The sequence below is a fragment of the Carcharodon carcharias genome, chromosome X (assembly GCF_017639515.1).
Source record: "Carcharodon carcharias isolate sCarCar2 chromosome X, sCarCar2.pri, whole genome shotgun sequence".
Classification (NCBI taxonomy): Eukaryota; Metazoa; Chordata; class Chondrichthyes; order Lamniformes; family Lamnidae; genus Carcharodon; species Carcharodon carcharias.
In genome coordinates this window covers 24,059,214-24,076,782 of record NC_054507.1, presented here as the reverse complement: position 1 = coordinate 24,076,782, position 17,569 = coordinate 24,059,214, and the positions used below count along the sequence as shown (strand labels likewise).

Here is a 17,569-nt window from a genome sequence, read left to right as displayed (position 1 = left end):
TAAGATCATGGCTAATCTCCTACCTTAACTCCACTTTCCTGTCCTATACCCACGTGATAATGAACACTCTGGGGACTAGATTTTCCTTTAAACTGTAATCTTAAAGGCTGATTTTCCAATGTCTTTGTTTAGGGATGATTATGCATTCCAAATAAAGCCACTTTTTGATGGCAATCTGTTACTGTTGTCGGGGTAATCTGGGATAGACTGGTATGAACCTGATGCTTTATGATTTTGGCTACATAAATGAGCAGTCTTTATCACTGTACCACCAAATCAAGGATTGACAACAAACTATGTTAAATAACGTATTACTACACTGAGCACTAAGGAACACAGCTAATAACTACTGCAGGTCATATTAGCACTTGACTACCACAAGACACGTGTTCATGTGTAACAAAGACTGTCTTCTAGTCGGAGTCTGCATGGAGCAGGTTGTATTAGGTCCCACTTACCTTTATTTCCGTCTTTGTATAAGTTAACATCCTGGATAACATGACCCTATCAGAGGATCCCAGTAATCCCACAGTGAGTAGTGTAAATGAGGGCTCAGTAAAACTTTGTCTTCTTTGTCCCTTTCTAGGATTCAAAATGGTCAGTGGTTTAGCTCAAGTCCTAACTTAATCCTGTTGTCCTCTTTTCCCCATCAGCTTTACAGGTTGGTAATAGTTGTTAAGTCAAGAAGGTAAGGAATAAGAAGACCTACGTTTGAAATTGCATTTGCAATCCTACTCGGGTTTTCCCCATCAGGCTGTGTTGGATTAGCGACCAAATTCTACCAGGATTGACCCTAAGATCCGTTTCTCTCCTCTTCTTCTCCAAAGGTCCACCATCATAGCAAAGAAGCAAGACAGGAATAAACCATTAACAGCTCTCAAGCAATGAATCTCAACCTCTAGTGTGGAATAGGTTGGCTGTGCACCCATCAGCTTAACGACCTGTTTAATCCTTCCTCTTTGGCACTTCATTTTTTGGATTCATTTACCATGCTGGGGTCTTTTGCTTACTGCAATCACAATAAGTATTGAATGTTCTTTGGTTATGTAATGCAGTCAGGTTTCAGTACAATGCAGGTCTGCCCCTACAACAACAGGGCGACATACTCAACCACATTTCTTATCAAATGCCTCTCTTATATCCGCTCTATGCTATCATTCGTAAACAGGGTACATTCACTTTTCTCTAGTTTGGTTTACAAAGCTACTGCATACTGCCCATAAAGTGGCGGTCTGCTGAATCTGATTCAAGGAGGAAAGCTGAGAACACCCATGCACAAACCATGCCAGGGGTCACCATGACCAGGCCATGGGTCCACTTAATGGAGCAATGCCTATCCAAGGTCACTCATCCTGTTGCCCAATTTGCAGTGGAAACACGAAAGTGTCCTAACATACTCTGTTTTTGCCACAAGAAAGGTGAAGCCTATTTAGCATTATTCAGTTGAAATTCTTAAAACCGTAAGACTGAACTCATACCTCACTCTAAGAAAAGCTGAAGACGCACAGTTGCTTTGACCACGAAGATAACAGGGTCTATTGGATGCTATCAAAAACGTCGGCTGAAGAGGGGACCTGAACTGCTTCCAAGTCCTTGGATTTGTTGGTTTGGCCAGAAATGGACTGAACAAGTGTAGGCCAACACGGTGTTTAAGCTTTAAAAAGAATATGAATACAATGGTAATAGACTTTTATTTTTGATCTTTTCTCTTCAAGACAGTGACTATTGCTGGGTTACATTACATAGTTTCCAGCTACCCTCTGATATCCCACCCAAGTAGTCACTTTAATGAGCAGCTGGGGCCAGAAGACGGGTAGTTAACAATACATTCTGATATAACCTCCTTCGCCATCTACACATGAGAACAGGGCTAGGACATTTAACCCTTCGACCCAGTTCTGCCATTCTATTAGATCATACTAATAGATGTAATTGATTAGATCTTCCAGAGTTCCCAACTCAACCTTTTTGCTGCATTGAAGTATGATGGAATATCAGAGGGGGAATCATTCCTGAATTGTTTACTTTCTTGTGACACTTCTCACAAGGGCTTGGATCTTGGAGGATTCCAGCCAGCTGTGGAGGCTTTGTGGCTTGGGGATATCCGATTGGGCAGAAAGGATGAGGATGACTGAAAAACAAGAGACTATTGCCTCACAGAACCAACAAGGGTTATTAGTGGGGTTAAAAATGAAAAGCTAAACTCATGAATTAAACAAAACATATTGTACTAAATGTACATCATCCTAAAATCAGAACACACCTGATTGAACAAGTCAGTCATTCGATTCAAGTGCCTTTGGCGACTCTGATTAACTAGTTGCTGTCTTGCATCCCAGTGCTGCATGCTGGACTTTACACGTGCTTCAAGCCTGTTGGCAAATCTGTACAGATCCTGAGCAACCGCTTCATTGTTACTGCAAACATCAGACATCCTGCTGTTCAAATAATTTCTTAAAGGAGAAAGAAAGACATAAAGATGAATAAATGAAACTGTCCCTGCACTTTAGATGCTCCTTTGCCACCATTTTCTGTCGTATGTTCCCAACCATCACCTTGTGCTACAATTGGGCTGAATGACAGCACTTTATTTTATCATTCTTCCTTCTCCCTTCCCCCTGGCAAAGTGACTGAGACCAAGCATACACTGGGCAAAGAAATCCAGGGGGAGGTGCCACCGAAATTATTCTCTAAATCCTTTTTCAGACTTTCTTTTTTTTTCTCTCCTCATCTCCCAAAGACCCAAACTGGGCTTTAGTCCTAAGTGTCTCCAGTACAACCATGGAGGGCACCAGACTGAAGCCAATCCTGACCTTAAGCAATGTTCATGCACTTAACAATTCACAGCAAAATCACTGGACAGCAGTGGAAGCAAGAACACTTGCTAATTTTTCTCTTCTCTAGCCAAGCGATGTCAAGGTCCACTGTAGCACGCCAGGACTGGCCCTGGCTGAAATCAGCTAACTCTGCACATATTGGGAATAAAACATGGGAGCTTCCTGATCTGAATGGCTTAGTATTACACATGACAGTACTTCAGAACATATGAATATAGAAGTCAAAGAAGAAGCCCATTGAAGCTCATTTCTTTCATACACTATCTTAACATGAACTCAATTTTGACGTTTGTTCTTTTTGTTCTAATATCTTGCCTGGTACTTACTAAGAGACTGAGCAAGCTTGTATTTTTTTTCAACAGAATATGGTATGAGTGCTGTAGACAGCCAAGATCACCATGAGCCTGTCACACAGAGCTAGCAAAGTAATTTAATAGAGTTTACATTAGATCTCTGCTACAGGAATGAAGCTTATTGCTTAAATCTATTACCACTACTCCAGTGGTTCAGTGGGTAAATACAATATGATTCTGAGCCATGCAAACTAGTAAAGTCATTTGATCCCTAATCAGTGCTCAGTGAGTTGATGTCACGTAGGGCAATAGTAGGGTGCTGCATCAAGTAGCATCAGCATCCTTGGGCTCAGGAGGGAGAAAATAAACAGCCTGGAACCTTGCCTTTGATTAATATCCAATGATAGGTAGATGTTGGGTAAAAACAGAATTTGGTTTGGCCATAATTCATTGTCAAATAGCCTGCTAACAGTCAAGACTAGATGTCAACTTAATGTCAGCAGTAATCTATTTACTACCGCTACGTCCATTGGAAGATCTAAGTATCACTGCTTAAGCTCACGTGAAGAACAGGAATAAATGAAGATCTGGACATTTGCTGGAGCCACATACGAGAGTAAGTCACTTTCTTCAAGAGGGAGAAAATTGAGGGAGAAAATCTGTAATATTCCCATTTCTAAGACAGAAGTTCTCAGAAGTATCCCAAAGCACTTCATACACAATGGATTGCAGTAATTGCTGTTACATGGCTAAACACAACAGCCATTTTACTGACAGCAAACAGCAAAGTCCTACAAGCAGCGATGTAATGCTGAATGATCAGTTAATCTTTTTTTTAGTGTTTGTTGATTAAGGGAGGAATGTTGGCCAGAAAAACACCCTTCTTTACTTCAAAGAGTACCAGGAGATCTTTACCGTTCTTGGTTTTAACAATTCGTCTGAAGGATGGCACCTCTGAGGAAACAGATCTCCCTCAATACTGCACAGGGAGTATTGGACTGGATTATAAGCTCAAGTCCTGCAATGGGTCTCGAACCTACAACCTTTTGACTCAGAAGCGCCTCAATAAGCCAAGCTGACATTCTCATGGGAAAGTTGTCAATTTCTGACTGATTTCAAACATCCAAAATCAGCATTTGTACTGATATGCATTATGAGTTTATGCTCATTTAACTCAACAAAAACTTTTAGTGAAAGGTACAATAGTCTGGTCAAATTGATATCAGCTACTTTTTAAAATTAATGACAGGTATGCATCTACCTAATGGTTTGGATATGACAGAAGGTGATGTACTTTCTGAACAGGTAAGCCAGTCGAAGCTGAACTGTAGTTAATGTTTGATGAATAAGGTATGTTGCTATGGCATGGAGTTGTCTGGAAATTATACCATTATACACTGCTTGGTCCAAAGTTTTATAATTTGTTCTTAGGTATGTCACATTTACGATATATGACCCATCCACAATGTTTTCGGTATCAGGAGCCTGGAAGACCTTTCCCCTGGATTTTGTTGTTCTTTCTATTGTCTCTGTTGCCATATTGGGCAGAAGAACTCCTTCCTTCTTACCACGTTCTGCCTGTAGTTTAATTTCCTTTCCTTTAAGCCCAAGGACGCTGTTGATAGAGTATAGATTCTTGGTTGTCTCTCGAATCCTGATTAACTGATCCATTCCAGCCTGAGAGGACATTTTCTCAAGCGTCAGAACTGTGCCTAAGGCTTCCAGGGTCTTTTCATAGAAGTGGGCTTCTTGCTGGGACATAGTTTTGTCCTGTTTGGCCTCTTCAATGAAATACTGAATTTGGGCACTTAATTCATCAAGTGCAATCTCTTGAATAATACTGAATCTGGAAATTTCTTCCAGAAGTTCAGCAAAAGTCGTAAATTCAGGTTGTTTATCCTTCAATTTCTCCATTAGGCTTTCCTTTGATGGCTTTAATACTTGGATTTGTTGCTCACTGACCTCTTGCTTGAAGTTCTGCCTTCGCTTGGAAAATATTTCTTTGATTGTTTTCTCAATCACTCCATAAACGTTTTTTAATTCAGCAGACTTGAGAAGAGCTTGGACTTTACAGACATCATCAGGCGAAAGTTCTTTGCCACTGCTCAATCCGTGATCCAGCGAATACAAAACAGCAGTTTGAAAATCTGTGAGCAAGTCTACAGCTACCTGCTTAGCCTTGGTTTTTAAAGCTTCTTCTTTCCGAGCTGATGCCCTCTGTTTCTTTCCTGCATTCGGATCAGATTTATGCATCTTACCATTCACTGCTTCATTAAGAACCTTCTCCAATTTGGGCTGAGTTGTGGGAGAAATCCTTTCATTGGACACTTCTGTGGGAATATTTTCCCCTTCAGGTTCTCCAAAGGGAATGTTTTCTTCCTTGGATACTTCTAGGATAGCCCATTGTTTCTGAGGTTCTCCAAAGGAAATATTTTCTTCTGTGGATTTTACAGGGACAGTCCTTTGACCATCAAGTCTATCATGTCCATCAACAAGAATATTGTTGTGCTCCTGACTGAAGGGATAATTCCCCCTTAGACTTTCTACAGGAGTGATTTTGTCATTTGATTTTTTCAAAAGTGTGGTTCTTTTATTTATTTTGGGCACCTGCTTTGTTTTTATTTGCAAATCGTCAGATGGAGAGAAATTTTCAGAAGTGATTTGCTCATGAGAGAGTGTTTTCTTAGCGTTTTGTAGCTGTGCAACTTTGGACCTCAAGAGTTTAATGGTGTTTTCCAGATTATAGTTAGTGCTACATGCTTCCTTGTAATGATGTTCCGCTAATTCAGCTCGTGCTTTAAGTGCACGACTGTGTTCTTGAAGATGTTTTAGCTCATTCACCAAGTTATCTTCAGCACCCTGGGAGCCAAATGAGTCTGACTTTCTCAATTCATTTCCTACCTCAAAATATTCCTGTGACCGAATGTGAAATGCTTTGTGAAGATTCTCTAAGAATTTCCTTATGTATCTGAAGGCAATTGTCTGGGCTTTCTTGTAAGGAAAAGATTTTGTGATGTCTGTTAGAATCATATCAATCTCTCCCACTGTTGCGTCCAACTGTTTTGCAATGTTCGGTTCCATCATTTTCGCTGTACTCATTGGCTGCATATCCAGAAGATGCATGAGTGTTTTGGGATCCATCTTTTTCTCCCTCCACCATTTCAAAATGGTACCTTTACCACCAGGACCTGCAAAGAATCATAGTGTAAGACCAATTATTGCACACTTTATTATGTTTTATGCTCCAAAACTTTTTGACAGTGTTTAAGGTATATCAATACCAATATCAATATAAGTCTTTCTCTTTATTTCCATCATAATTGGATATTGTGTAATTTCATGTGTACTCTGAATGATTTTAACATTGTGCAATGCAACTTACTAAATATCAGTTCGGCTCAGTGATAGTACTGTCACCTCAATTGAATGATTATGGGTTCGAGCTCCGTTTCAGGAATTCAGCACCTAATCTAGGTTGATATAACAGGTCACTACTGAGAGACTGCTGCATTAAGAGAGCTATCTTTCAGGTGAAACATTAAACTGAGAGCCTATCTCTCCATTCAGGTGGATATAAAGGATTTGAAGTTAGAGCAGGGGAATGAATTTTCTTGGTATCCAAACTAATGTTTGTCCATCAACCAAACAGATTAGCTGGTAATTTATCTGAGTGCTGTTTGTGTGCAAAGTGGTTGCCATGTTTGATTATAAAAAAGTGACTACACTTCAGAAATAAATCATTGGCTAGTAAGTACTTTGGGACATCATGAGGACATGAAAAACACTTAATGCAATCAGGTACAGAAGCATAGTGGTTATGTTACTGGACCAGTAATCCAGAAGCCTGAACTAATGATCCAGAAAATATGAGTTTAAATTTCACCATGACAGGTTGAGATTTTTAATTCAGTTTTTAAATAAAAATATTTGGAAATTATTCTGTCCATTAATGTGTGGTAATTTAGTATATTAGTATTACTGGAGTATTACCCCATTTCTGACCATGTTCCTAAAGTTAATTTGGGGAGCAATTTGGTTTGACAAATCCTTGGTTTAACAGATCCTGTAATAGCATTTAAGGGCTTGTCAAGGGCATCAATTAACCATGTGAATTTGCTTATGCTTGCCTTCCAGCCATGTTAATAAAGTGTCAGCCGCCTCTAACATCAACAATGTTTCTCTTTCCACAGATGCTTCCTGACCCGCTGTTCTGCTTTTATATCGAGTTAATGATGCTTGCTGTACAGATTGTGGTAGGATAGAGAATCAACAGAAATCCAACCACAACCAGGTCCGTAGGAAGTATTTTGGATGTTGTATGTCCATGTTATTGACTGTCACACTGCAAGTTTACGCCATCAAAACTGGACAGTAATCAACCCACCTCCATAAAAATGATACAATATAAAACCATCAGAATATGCATCCATAATAAAGTTTAACATTCAGTCCAGTGATAATTTATGCTAATTAGTGGGGATCACTCAGAGAGGCCAAGTTGCTATCTCAACATACACTTTTACAGGTATATTGTAGTCTGGAGCTTTTGGATAGTGATGGTAGAGGCTGCAACTTTCTATGCATCACACGGCTGACCAGAAATCTCTCCCACTCTTACTGCCTGCCATTGGAGTGTGTTGAAAGGATTTTCAGATTGGTAATCACTTGTTTGGCCACACCTTCCTTGGTCATCAAGTCCTGGGTGGGACTCAGAGGCAGGGATGCTATCCACTGTGTCACATAACCCCCACATGTTATGTTTGTACAAGGTCAATTTTAGATAAAAGTTATATCTGACAATATTACAGTACACACTGCAGTGTACCACAAGACTTGGTTCTCCTTAGGCTAAGTAAAAGAAAAGTCATTTTCAACAGCTTTTAAACACAGTCAAGTGACAATCCAAAAATAGCTCTGTTATGCAAAACTGTAGTGATTATGACGATCCTTTCACGTTAACTCCCCTCACTCTCATCAACAAAATTGGTGAACTAGAGGACAAAGAGGAAGGAAGTCTCGTCTAATAGTCAAAGAATTTATCATATTACTATTGTTTCAACATCAGCACTGAGGAAGCTGGTAGCTTCATGTGCGGTACTTGTGGCAGAACCTGCTTCTCAAGGATTGGCCCCTTCAGCCATCAGCAAAGGTGTGCTATATGAAGATACCCCATCTGAAATGGATTATTTGCTGTGTATCCATCATCTTTTGTAGATGGAAGGATGCTGACAACGATGGATTGTTTCATCATCAGTACTAATTGTTCAGTGACCACTTCATGCCCAGCATCCCTCCGCTTTACTCAGGGTCTCTGTAGTGAATTGACTAAATATCCATAAGTTTTGCCCTGATGCTTGAAGGCTATCAGTCAACTTCTGAAAGATCCAAACTATTTGCCAGTCTTGTGAATATATATAAAAAAGAGAAGTTAGTTCAATCATTCTTGTGTCGTGCTTGAACAGACACTATTTTTTACAAGTGTCTCTCAAGGCACTGTACAAGCATTTATTAACTACGTTAGTTGCCAACATCAATGGGATCAACCCTATCAAAATCTTCACATTTGAGAAAGTTTTTGTTCAGTATTACTCAAACTTTTCATGAAATAAGTCATATATCTGAGTTTAGTTTCTTCAACATTTTCAGCAAAATTAACAAGGGCTGGTAGCTGAGCAGAGAGAGAACTGGAATAAAAACTGAAAGTGCTGGAAAAGCTCAGTAGGTCTGGCAGCATCTGTGGAGAGAGAAAGAGTTAACATTTCAATTCCAATATGACTTGTCTTCAGAACTTCCGAAGAAGAGTCATATTGGACTTGAAACATTAATTCTGTTTCTCTCTCCACAGATGCTGCCAGACCTGCTGAGTTTTTCCAGCACTTTCAGTTTTTATTTCAGATTTCCAACATCCACAGTATTTTGCATTTACTTTAGAGAGAGAACTGGCTTCATTGTCATGGTCATACATGTCATGGTTCCTGAGACTCATCTTCACATTTTTCATCCTGTACTGTCTTAAAAGTCATTTGTTCCTGTCTAGTGTCAGTTCAATATTTAGCTTGCTGTAAACAGTCTTCAGTGGAGTAGCCTTAAGACAAATGGTCTTCAACTGAATGAAGGTACTCTGCAGAAGATGCTTCCTGGCCCAGTTTTCATTTTGTTTCCTGGTGAGTTGAGGTCTTCTCATGTCCATGTACACATCTGTGGCCACTTCCTGCATTGACTACAACCTCTGCGCAATGAGTCCTTAAAGTTACATTCTTAAATTTTGGGGTTCTGATGTACAAAAGTTTGGAGATTGAAATGCTTTGCTGAGATGGAAAGTGACAACCTTTTAAAATGCTCAGCACAACTTGAAACATGAATTTTTGTATACATTTGGAAAAAAAAACTTCTAAGCTCATAATGTGCTGTCCCAATAATCTTTCTCTTCCCTCCATCTTACAGTTATGCTGAAATCAACACCCACAACATTGTCTCCAATTCATAACTCATTATTTTCCTGGATCTGAAAATTGTGGTTGTCTTCTGTCAATTTGGACACTTGGACACGTGGCAAAATCTAATACTTTTCTAAATTTACCTGCTGGTTTTTGCTTTGCATGCTCATGTTGAAGACTAAACAGCGTGTTAGATAGTTTATGCAGATTGTCTATGCATTCTTGTGAAGAAGCCAAGCTTGATTGCACTTTCACGTTAACTTCCTCAATCCATTCAGCTGAACTTTTTTCAACTTCTCCATCCTCCTCGAAGTCTTCTTCGTCAATTAGTATTTGATCTGCAAAATATATGGATAAGATAAAACTATATTTGTAAATTAGATTGAAACAGCATATCTGCCCATAAATAAAGCTGCTCCTGTTTTAAGAGCACTTATTATTCTTATTTGCATTTTTTTTGGCTTCATCAAGGTGAAGAATTTAGTGTTAGTAAGTGAAACACTTTCCATCTTGAGCACAGAGCATTATCAGCTTTGAACACTCTCAAGTTAGGCATAACATGGTTAGATACAGAGTAAAACTTCCTCTACACTGTACCCATCAAACACTCCCAGGACAGGTACAACACGGGGTTAGATACAGAGTAAAGCTCCCTCTACACTGTACCCACCAAACACTCCCAGGACAGGAACAGCATGGAGTTAGATACAGAGTAAAGCTCCCTCTACACTAACCCATCAGACACTCCCAGGGCAGGTACAGCACGGGGTTAGGTACAGAGTAAAGCTCGCTCTACACTATCCCACCAAACACTCCCAGGACAGGTACAGCATGGGGTTAGATAAAGAGTAAAGCTCACGCTACACTATCCCATCAAACACTCCCAGGACAGGTACAGCATGGGGTTAGATAAAGAGTAAAGCTCACGCTACACTGTCCCCATCAAACACTCCCAGGACAGGTACAGCATGGGGTTAGATAAAGAGTAAAGCTCACACTACACTACCCTGTTAGACACATCAATCTCAGGGGCTGGGTCACATGAATTCAAATCATGAACAGGGAAACTGGTTTACTGTGACTGATTCAGTCAAAGTCTGTTTTATTACATAGGATTGCCAAACTTGTACTGCCTTTTTTGAGATCACAATCTGCAACTTCTTCCATTTCTCCTGGTCAATATTTATCCCTCAAACCAACATCATCAAAACAGATGATCTGATTATTTATTTAATTGCTGTTTATGGAAGATTGCTGTACAAACTGGTTGCTCTATTTCCTTCATGACAACAGTAACTACAATTCAAAAATAATTCTTTGGCTGTGAAGTGTTTTGGGATGTCCTGAGGTGGAAGGGAAGGTGTTATACAAATGCAAACTCTTCCTTTCTAATGAGACTCCCCCCTATTCCCAATATTTCCATTCAGGATGTCATTAAGAGTGGCACTTATAGGAACAGGTGGAGGCCATTTAACCTCTTGAGTCTGTGCCACACATTCAGTGAAATCATGGCTGATCTATGGCCTACCTCCATATACCCCACCTTTGTCCCATATCACTTAATACGTTTGGTTAACAAAAATCTATCAATATCAGGTTTAAAATGAACAATTGATCCAATATCATTTGCTGTTTGTGGAAGAGAATTCCAAACTTCTACCATCCTTTGTGTGTAGATGTATTTCTGAATTTCACTCCTGAAGGGTCTTGCTCTAATTTTTAGACTATGCCCCCTAGTTCTTGACTCCCCAACCAAACAGTGGAACTAGTCTTTCTCTACCCAATCCATTCCCCTTAATATTTTGAAAACTTCAATTAAATCACCACTTAACCCTCAAAATTCCAGGGAATACAACCCTAGTTTGTGTAATCTCTCCTTGCAATTTAACCTTTGGAATGGTATCTGGGTTAAACCAGTGAATCTACAAGGCACTACCTGTAAGGCCAATATGTCTTTCCTAAGATGTGTTGGCCTGAACTGCTCACAGTACGCTAGGTGTGGTCTAACCAGGGCTTTGTATAGCTGAATCAAGACTTCTACCCCATTGTATTCTAGTCTTTTAGATATAAACATTGGCATTCCATTAGCTTTTTTGATTAATTACTGTACTTGTTTATGACATTTATGACATCTATATACCTGACCCCTGAAGTCTCTTTGGACCTCCATTGTTCCTAGCTTTTCAAGATTTAGGAGATACTCTGGTCTATCATTTTTAGTCCAAAGTGGGCATTTGGGACAAAATAGCTGACTCCAAGCTAACATCATCTTGTTATAACATTCAGGGCCCAATATTGGTTCAGTAAAATATTACTTAGTGAGAAATTGTTCTGTCTGGTTGGTCAATGTTAATGCACATTATAATAATGTGAAACTGTACAAAAATACTTCATTTAAATTAAAGACAAACTGATAAGCATATTATTAGTCTTCTTGAAACAAAACCTGGATATTTGTAAGGGCTGATTTTATCCAAGAGTGCACACCAGAAAGCCCATCATTCTAGCCCCGATAAGTGTCACAATACATATTTTAACAGTCTAATATTCTAATGTATGACACACCATTTAAAGGGTCATTTATAATTCTGTTCATATGAAGTGGTTTGGCTTCATCTGGATGTGATTGTTGCATTATGAATGAAATATTAGTCTTACTCTGCAGTCCTTTTAGAGCTCGATGGTATGTTGCAACATGTGTTTGGGTTACAAAGCAAATATAAAATCAAAAAGACCCACTTGATAAACATGAGGGAATAACTCTGAAATCTTCCATTCCAAGTCTACACTTACAGTCAACAACCTGCCTTAGAACCTACAGCTTACTCCACCTAAGTGCATGCCTAAAAGGTGCATGATTCCGATATGCAATTTAACCAAGTGAGAAACATCAACTTGATACAAGATTTGACCTACACCCAATGTATCCCATCTTGTTAAGTTAGTATCTTTCATTGTGCTTTTTGCCAATTAATGATATTCAGCTATTCAACTGTGATGCTGTTCTCACTGGATATCCACAAATGAGCATATTCCATCAAGAGCTGCTGAACAGTAATAGAACCCTGGCTGATTTTCCCTCATAAGTAACCAAATTGTAGTGCTCCTACTGAGATAATGCAACACAGACCAGGAGTCAAACCTGGCACCTACTAGTTTGTATACCTTACTGCTCCAGTGTCTTTACCCGCTGGGTAATCAGATAAGCATAATTTTCACTGAGTGTTGCTTTGTTGATTAAACCTTGTGACATAAATACTGACTGTTGAAGTGTTCAAATCGAAACTGGGGCTGGCTTATATCCAGCAGAGAGCAGGGGAATTGTGATGGAAAATGATAATAAATGGTTGAATTGGATCCTGGTTGATGGGATGACCTGGAAGTCCTCTTCTCTTGCCTACATTCCTAATAGAAGGTGCAAATGATTGATTCTATGTTCAATACACTATCTATAATAATATATCAAAAATCTTACATTTATGCACACTTCCTGTGTACAAAACCTGTTTCCTTGTCACATTTTTGTTAAAATTTTATGTCAACCTTTTCCATTATAAATTCCTATGTCCACATTTATAATGAATCTGCCCATGTAAACTTGTCACACCGTAATTACACCCTCCCACCAGCTGTATTACTGAAATGTCTTGTTTTTGCACCACCCAGCTCCTCAGCCTGTACTGCTGAGAAAGTCCTACATTCCAATCAAACCTACTTCTCTGCTTCTCAAATTGGGAGGGGTTAGGTTAAAATTCCCCCTCAGTGTGTAAAGCCACTGAAGATCAACTAGTTTATAATAAACCACATACTGCTGTCTGATAGCCATTGTAGAATAAACTTTAAGATTTCCTCTTTGGTGCTGCTGCCGGTTGCAAACTCAGTGATCGTATCTATCAACCATTCCCTTTCCTTTCTTTCAGGGGTAAAGGTGATTTTTGGCACTTGTTGGTGGTCAAATCTTGCATGGCTCAAAGCAAAATTCACTTTGTCTAGAATGTCCCTCAAGCGTTCTGCAACTTCCTGTTGGCAAATGTTAAAAGAAAAGATCAAAAAGAGGTAAGTTATTCAAGCAAATTAGTAGTTTCAACAATTGCAGGATTTTTTTGGAAATGTTAATTACTTCTAAAAGATGCACATCACTTCACTCAGTCTATCTGTGCCCCGCTGTAAAAGATGAAGAAAACATAATTGCACCTTAATGAAGAAAAAAATGAAAGATCTGTATTTATGTAGTGCCTTTTATGACCTCAGGATGTCCCAAAGTGTTTTAAAGCTGTTGAAGTACCATTGAAATGTAGCTACTGTTGTAATGCGAGAAAACACTGCAGTCAATTTGTGCTCAACAGGATCCCACAAACAGCAATGAAATAAATTACCAGATAATTTTTTTGTTGTAATTTTGCTTGAGGGATAAATATTGGCGAGTACACTGGGGAAAACTTTCATTCAATCACCATTATCTCATCTCTTCCCCATTACCAGGACCTCCCAACCAGGGTAATAGCTCATCACCAATGTACAGTGTGATAATAGAAAATATGTTTTACTTCATTGAATATTCAATGCCTCCCTGGTAACTTGTACCGTGTAGTGCTGTTTGGCTTCAATGATCTCATCTATAAACCCTCTTCACTCAATGGCTTCCCACAGACAACTGCTAGGAGTGTAAAATGTGAGAACTTTACAAATACAAATCATTTGCTAATCCTTTGTTATACAGACATATAACACACAGATGTAGGAAGTCACTCATTTGTATCCAAAACTACTATCCTTGGCTAAAGAAGAAGGCCCAGCACTTCTCTGGGCATTTAGAGATGGACAATGAATGCTGGCCTTGCCAGTGATGCCTGCATCCCAAGAATAATTCAAAAGATTCCAAATGAGCCACCAAGTTAAAAACACTGCAGGAAAAATGCTCTGACAAACAGTCATATGGACTCAAAACGTTAACTCTGCTTATCTCTCCACAGATGCTGCCAGACCTGCTGAGATTTTCCAGCATTTTCTGTTTTTATTCCAGATTTCCAGCATCCGCAGTATTTTGCTTTGAAGGAAAAATGGTCTGTTTTGTTTCAGTACAATCTGCCACAGTGACTCCCGGTTGCCAAGGCCACGGACAACAATAGGGTTCTGAATTATGGCAATTTTAGAATTTGAAATAACAGTATCCACAAATATTCACATTTTTAAAAATAAAATGTCAGTTTCAGATACTATATTTGGAGAGCACAATGAGAAATTCTATCAGCTATGTGACTGACAATCCCAGTCTCCATAAATTTAATAAAACATGCCCCACAATTTCCTCTATTCATCCCTGTTTCTCTGAAAGTAAACTTCCAGTTTCAGGAGCAGATAAAATGCCAACATCAACTTCAAATCTCAGTTCTGTTTCACTAAAGCTTGCTATCATTCTGTGTATGCCTCTGTGCAAATCAAAATAATTCAATTAAATTATGCAACAATGATCCTCAATAAAACCTCAAGATCCAAAATATTCCCCAAAAGATCACATTAAGTCTAGAGTAAGAAGAGAATTTCTGCGCATCAAGCCCTCAATACGAATGGTGAAGGAGAAATAATTGCTGGGCTCTGGGAAAAGAACAGAGGAGCGGGACCAATTGGATTACTCTTCGAAAGAGCTGGCGCAGACTCAATGGGCCGAATGGTCTCCTGTGCTGTACTCCTCCATGATTTTATAGCAATAAGAGGGATTCATTTGGGTTTTTTCTGAACTTGTGATCTCCATGCAGCTAATAATTTGATCAGTCTGCCTGGAATCGTACTTTTGTTGCCAAAAGATAACCTGCTTCCCGACTCCTGCTTGTGTGCCCCGGGTAGCCACTAGGAGGCCTCAGGCGTACAGCCCAGACAGGACGCCTCCAGCAGATTAACCTACTGTTGTCCAAGACAAAAACAGAATTACCTGGAAAAACTCAGCAGGTCTGGCAGCATCGGCGGAGAAGAAAAGAGTTGACGTTTCGCGTCCTCATGACCCTTCAACAGAACTGATTTGGTCATGAGGACTCGAAACGTCAACTCTTCTCCGCCGATGCTGCCAGACCTGCTGAGTTTTTCCAGGTAATTCTGTTTTTGTTTTGGATTTCCAGCGTCCGCAGTTTTGTTGTTTTTATACTGTTGTCCAGGGCTGTGGGGAGATCGGGGATTGAGCAGAGAACTGGATCAACCCATATGCTTGAACTCTGTGGAGTGTTCGCGCTGTCACGCCGAGTACCACTTTGCCACCGACTGATAACTCGTTTTAACGTGTGAGGCATATAAATGCCAATGTTGATGAACTTTCAAAGCAGTGTCACTGGGACAATAAACATCTTATCTGCTTTCTTCCTGTCAAGGAACGCTCCTTTGGAATACAATGTTTCTATTGAGATTCCGGACCCAGATTCAAGTCGAGGGAAAACAAAATGAAAAAAACGAGGAAACCTGAAATAAAGGCAGAAAATGCGAGAAATCGACAGCAGGTCAGTCAGCCTCTAAAGAAAACAAGATAGACCAATGTTTCGGATATAGATATTTGGTCAGAATCATAAATACGTTGTGCTTCAATATCCTTCAAGTGACAGTGACACGATGGTGCTGAAATTGGGAATGATGTTCCCGCTTCTTCTAAATTCAGGACTGGATGTTTCGTCGAATGTAAATTTTAGTACAAACTTATATAGCACTCAGCCAGGAGCCGTCTTTCTAAGTGATTTTTTGTGAAAATATGCGATTGCTGCTGCTCACGCTTTTTATAACTGATCATATTTTCCCTTCTGCAAGTGATTGTTACCTGTCTTGCTCTCGCCAGCTGCGCTGTCTCAATTTTTCCTATTGCTCGTTGGACAGTCGTGGAGAGGTCATTGTCGCTTTCATTGGGTGTCAGAATAGTGCTCTCAGAGTCAGTCTTACTTTTGTCCTCTTTATTGTCCATATTGTTTGTAAAAAGGCACACAACTGAGGAAAAAACCCTCAAAATAGTTTCAAGAACCGATATATATGTATGTATTTTAAGTTTCCCTTAATCTTTTGCCCATCTAAGTGGAAGGGGTGGGTGAGGAAGGTGAGGCGAATTCTCACACCGGTGTTTTGGCACCTTGAGCGATGTGTCATGAATGAACGATTGTTTACCTGGGTTGACGCCGCACTGGCGGTGCTCGGAAATCGACATCGACGTTGACTGTGTGGATTTCATGTCTCCACAGAACATGACAATGGGAAATGACACTAGTCACAAGGCTAAAACCGACAACTGAAGGTTACTTTGGCAAACGCGTCCTTTTTTAAGAAGGGCGCAGATAAATGTGAGTTTGTTTGGACCCTTGACAGCAAGAACCGAGAGAAGAACAACAACAAACCACAACTCCCAAGATGCACCGGAGATCTCCACGCAGGCGCTCTGAGTCCCTGGGTGGCGTCACGTCTATAAATAGCGGCGTTTTGGAACGTCGAGCCTATTGTTAGACAGGTCGGTACATTGTAGCTGGTCAGAGTACGGGCTGCGGCAAGTCAGTTTCACCAGTCAATTTCACCACTACCAACTTAAGTTAGCTTCTTCCCTACATCCCCCAACCCTACCCCCGCCCCGGCCCTTACAATCCAAGCCATCGCCTGCCAACCTTCCTCTGATCGCAACAAACCCAAACACCTCCACCGGCAAAAAAAAGAACACTTTCTTTAACACGAATCTGTTTGGAAAAGGGGTTGATATATATTGTATGAAAGGCTGTTGTGGAGGAAAAAAAGGGACTCGCCCAGCCAAGCGCCATTTAAATCCCTGTACAGCACTTAAATAGGAGGGAAACTGCCGATTATAATCTACATTTCAGGTAGGGGATTGCGTTTTTTTACTTGTTTGTGCATGATCATTGGTCCGTCATTAACAAGGATGGCAGAATGCTATTTTCTGCTTAATGATTCGGCTGGCTATAAACAAGCTTTGACACCGTTTATGATGCGGTTTCCGGGATAGTCGCCGGTAAATTTTCGTCAGAACCAG

General features: G+C 40.0%; 2 protein-coding genes across 4 annotated transcripts in view; one reads left to right on the top strand and one right to left on the bottom strand.

The window, feature by feature from the left end:
- Positions 1 to 360: 360 nt before the first annotated feature.
- On the bottom strand, positions 361 to 16,932 carry LOC121273185. The gene is made up of 6 exons (XM_041180175.1): positions 16,702 to 16,932; positions 9,711 to 9,905; positions 4,392 to 6,318; positions 2,264 to 2,453; positions 1,479 to 1,654; positions 361 to 1,009 (listed from the first exon to the last, which is right to left on the bottom strand). Exons 1-6 carry the CDS (start codon positions 16,778 to 16,780, stop codon positions 985 to 987), a joined length of 2,592 nt encoding a protein of 863 aa, XP_041036109.1. The 5' UTR covers positions 16,781 to 16,932; the 3' UTR covers positions 361 to 984.
- Positions 16,927 to 17,569, top strand: part of LOC121273186 (cysteine/serine-rich nuclear protein 2-like) — an 87,408-nt gene continuing 86,765 nt past the window's right edge. For all 3 annotated transcript variants that reach the window (XM_041180179.1, XM_041180177.1, XM_041180176.1), the window contains exon 1: positions 16,927 to 17,399. The gene's annotated coding sequence lies outside the window, so the exon portion shown is untranslated. The remainder of the gene's footprint in view (positions 17,400 to 17,569) is intronic.

Bases quoted from the DNA above. Each gene is read 5' to 3' on its own strand.
- LOC121273185 (XM_041180175.1), bottom strand. From the start codon at position 16,780: ATGTTCTGTGGAGACATGAAATCCACACAGTCAACGTCGATGTCGATT. The intron at 9,906-16,701 runs GTAAACAATCGT...TATATTTTGCAG, and splicing joins CCAGTGCGGCGTCAACCCAG to ATCAAATACTAATTGACGAA. The intron at 1,010-1,478 runs GTATGAGTTCAG...TTGTGATTGCAG, and splicing joins TCAGCTTTTCTTAGAGTGAG to TAAGCAAAAGACCCCAGCAT.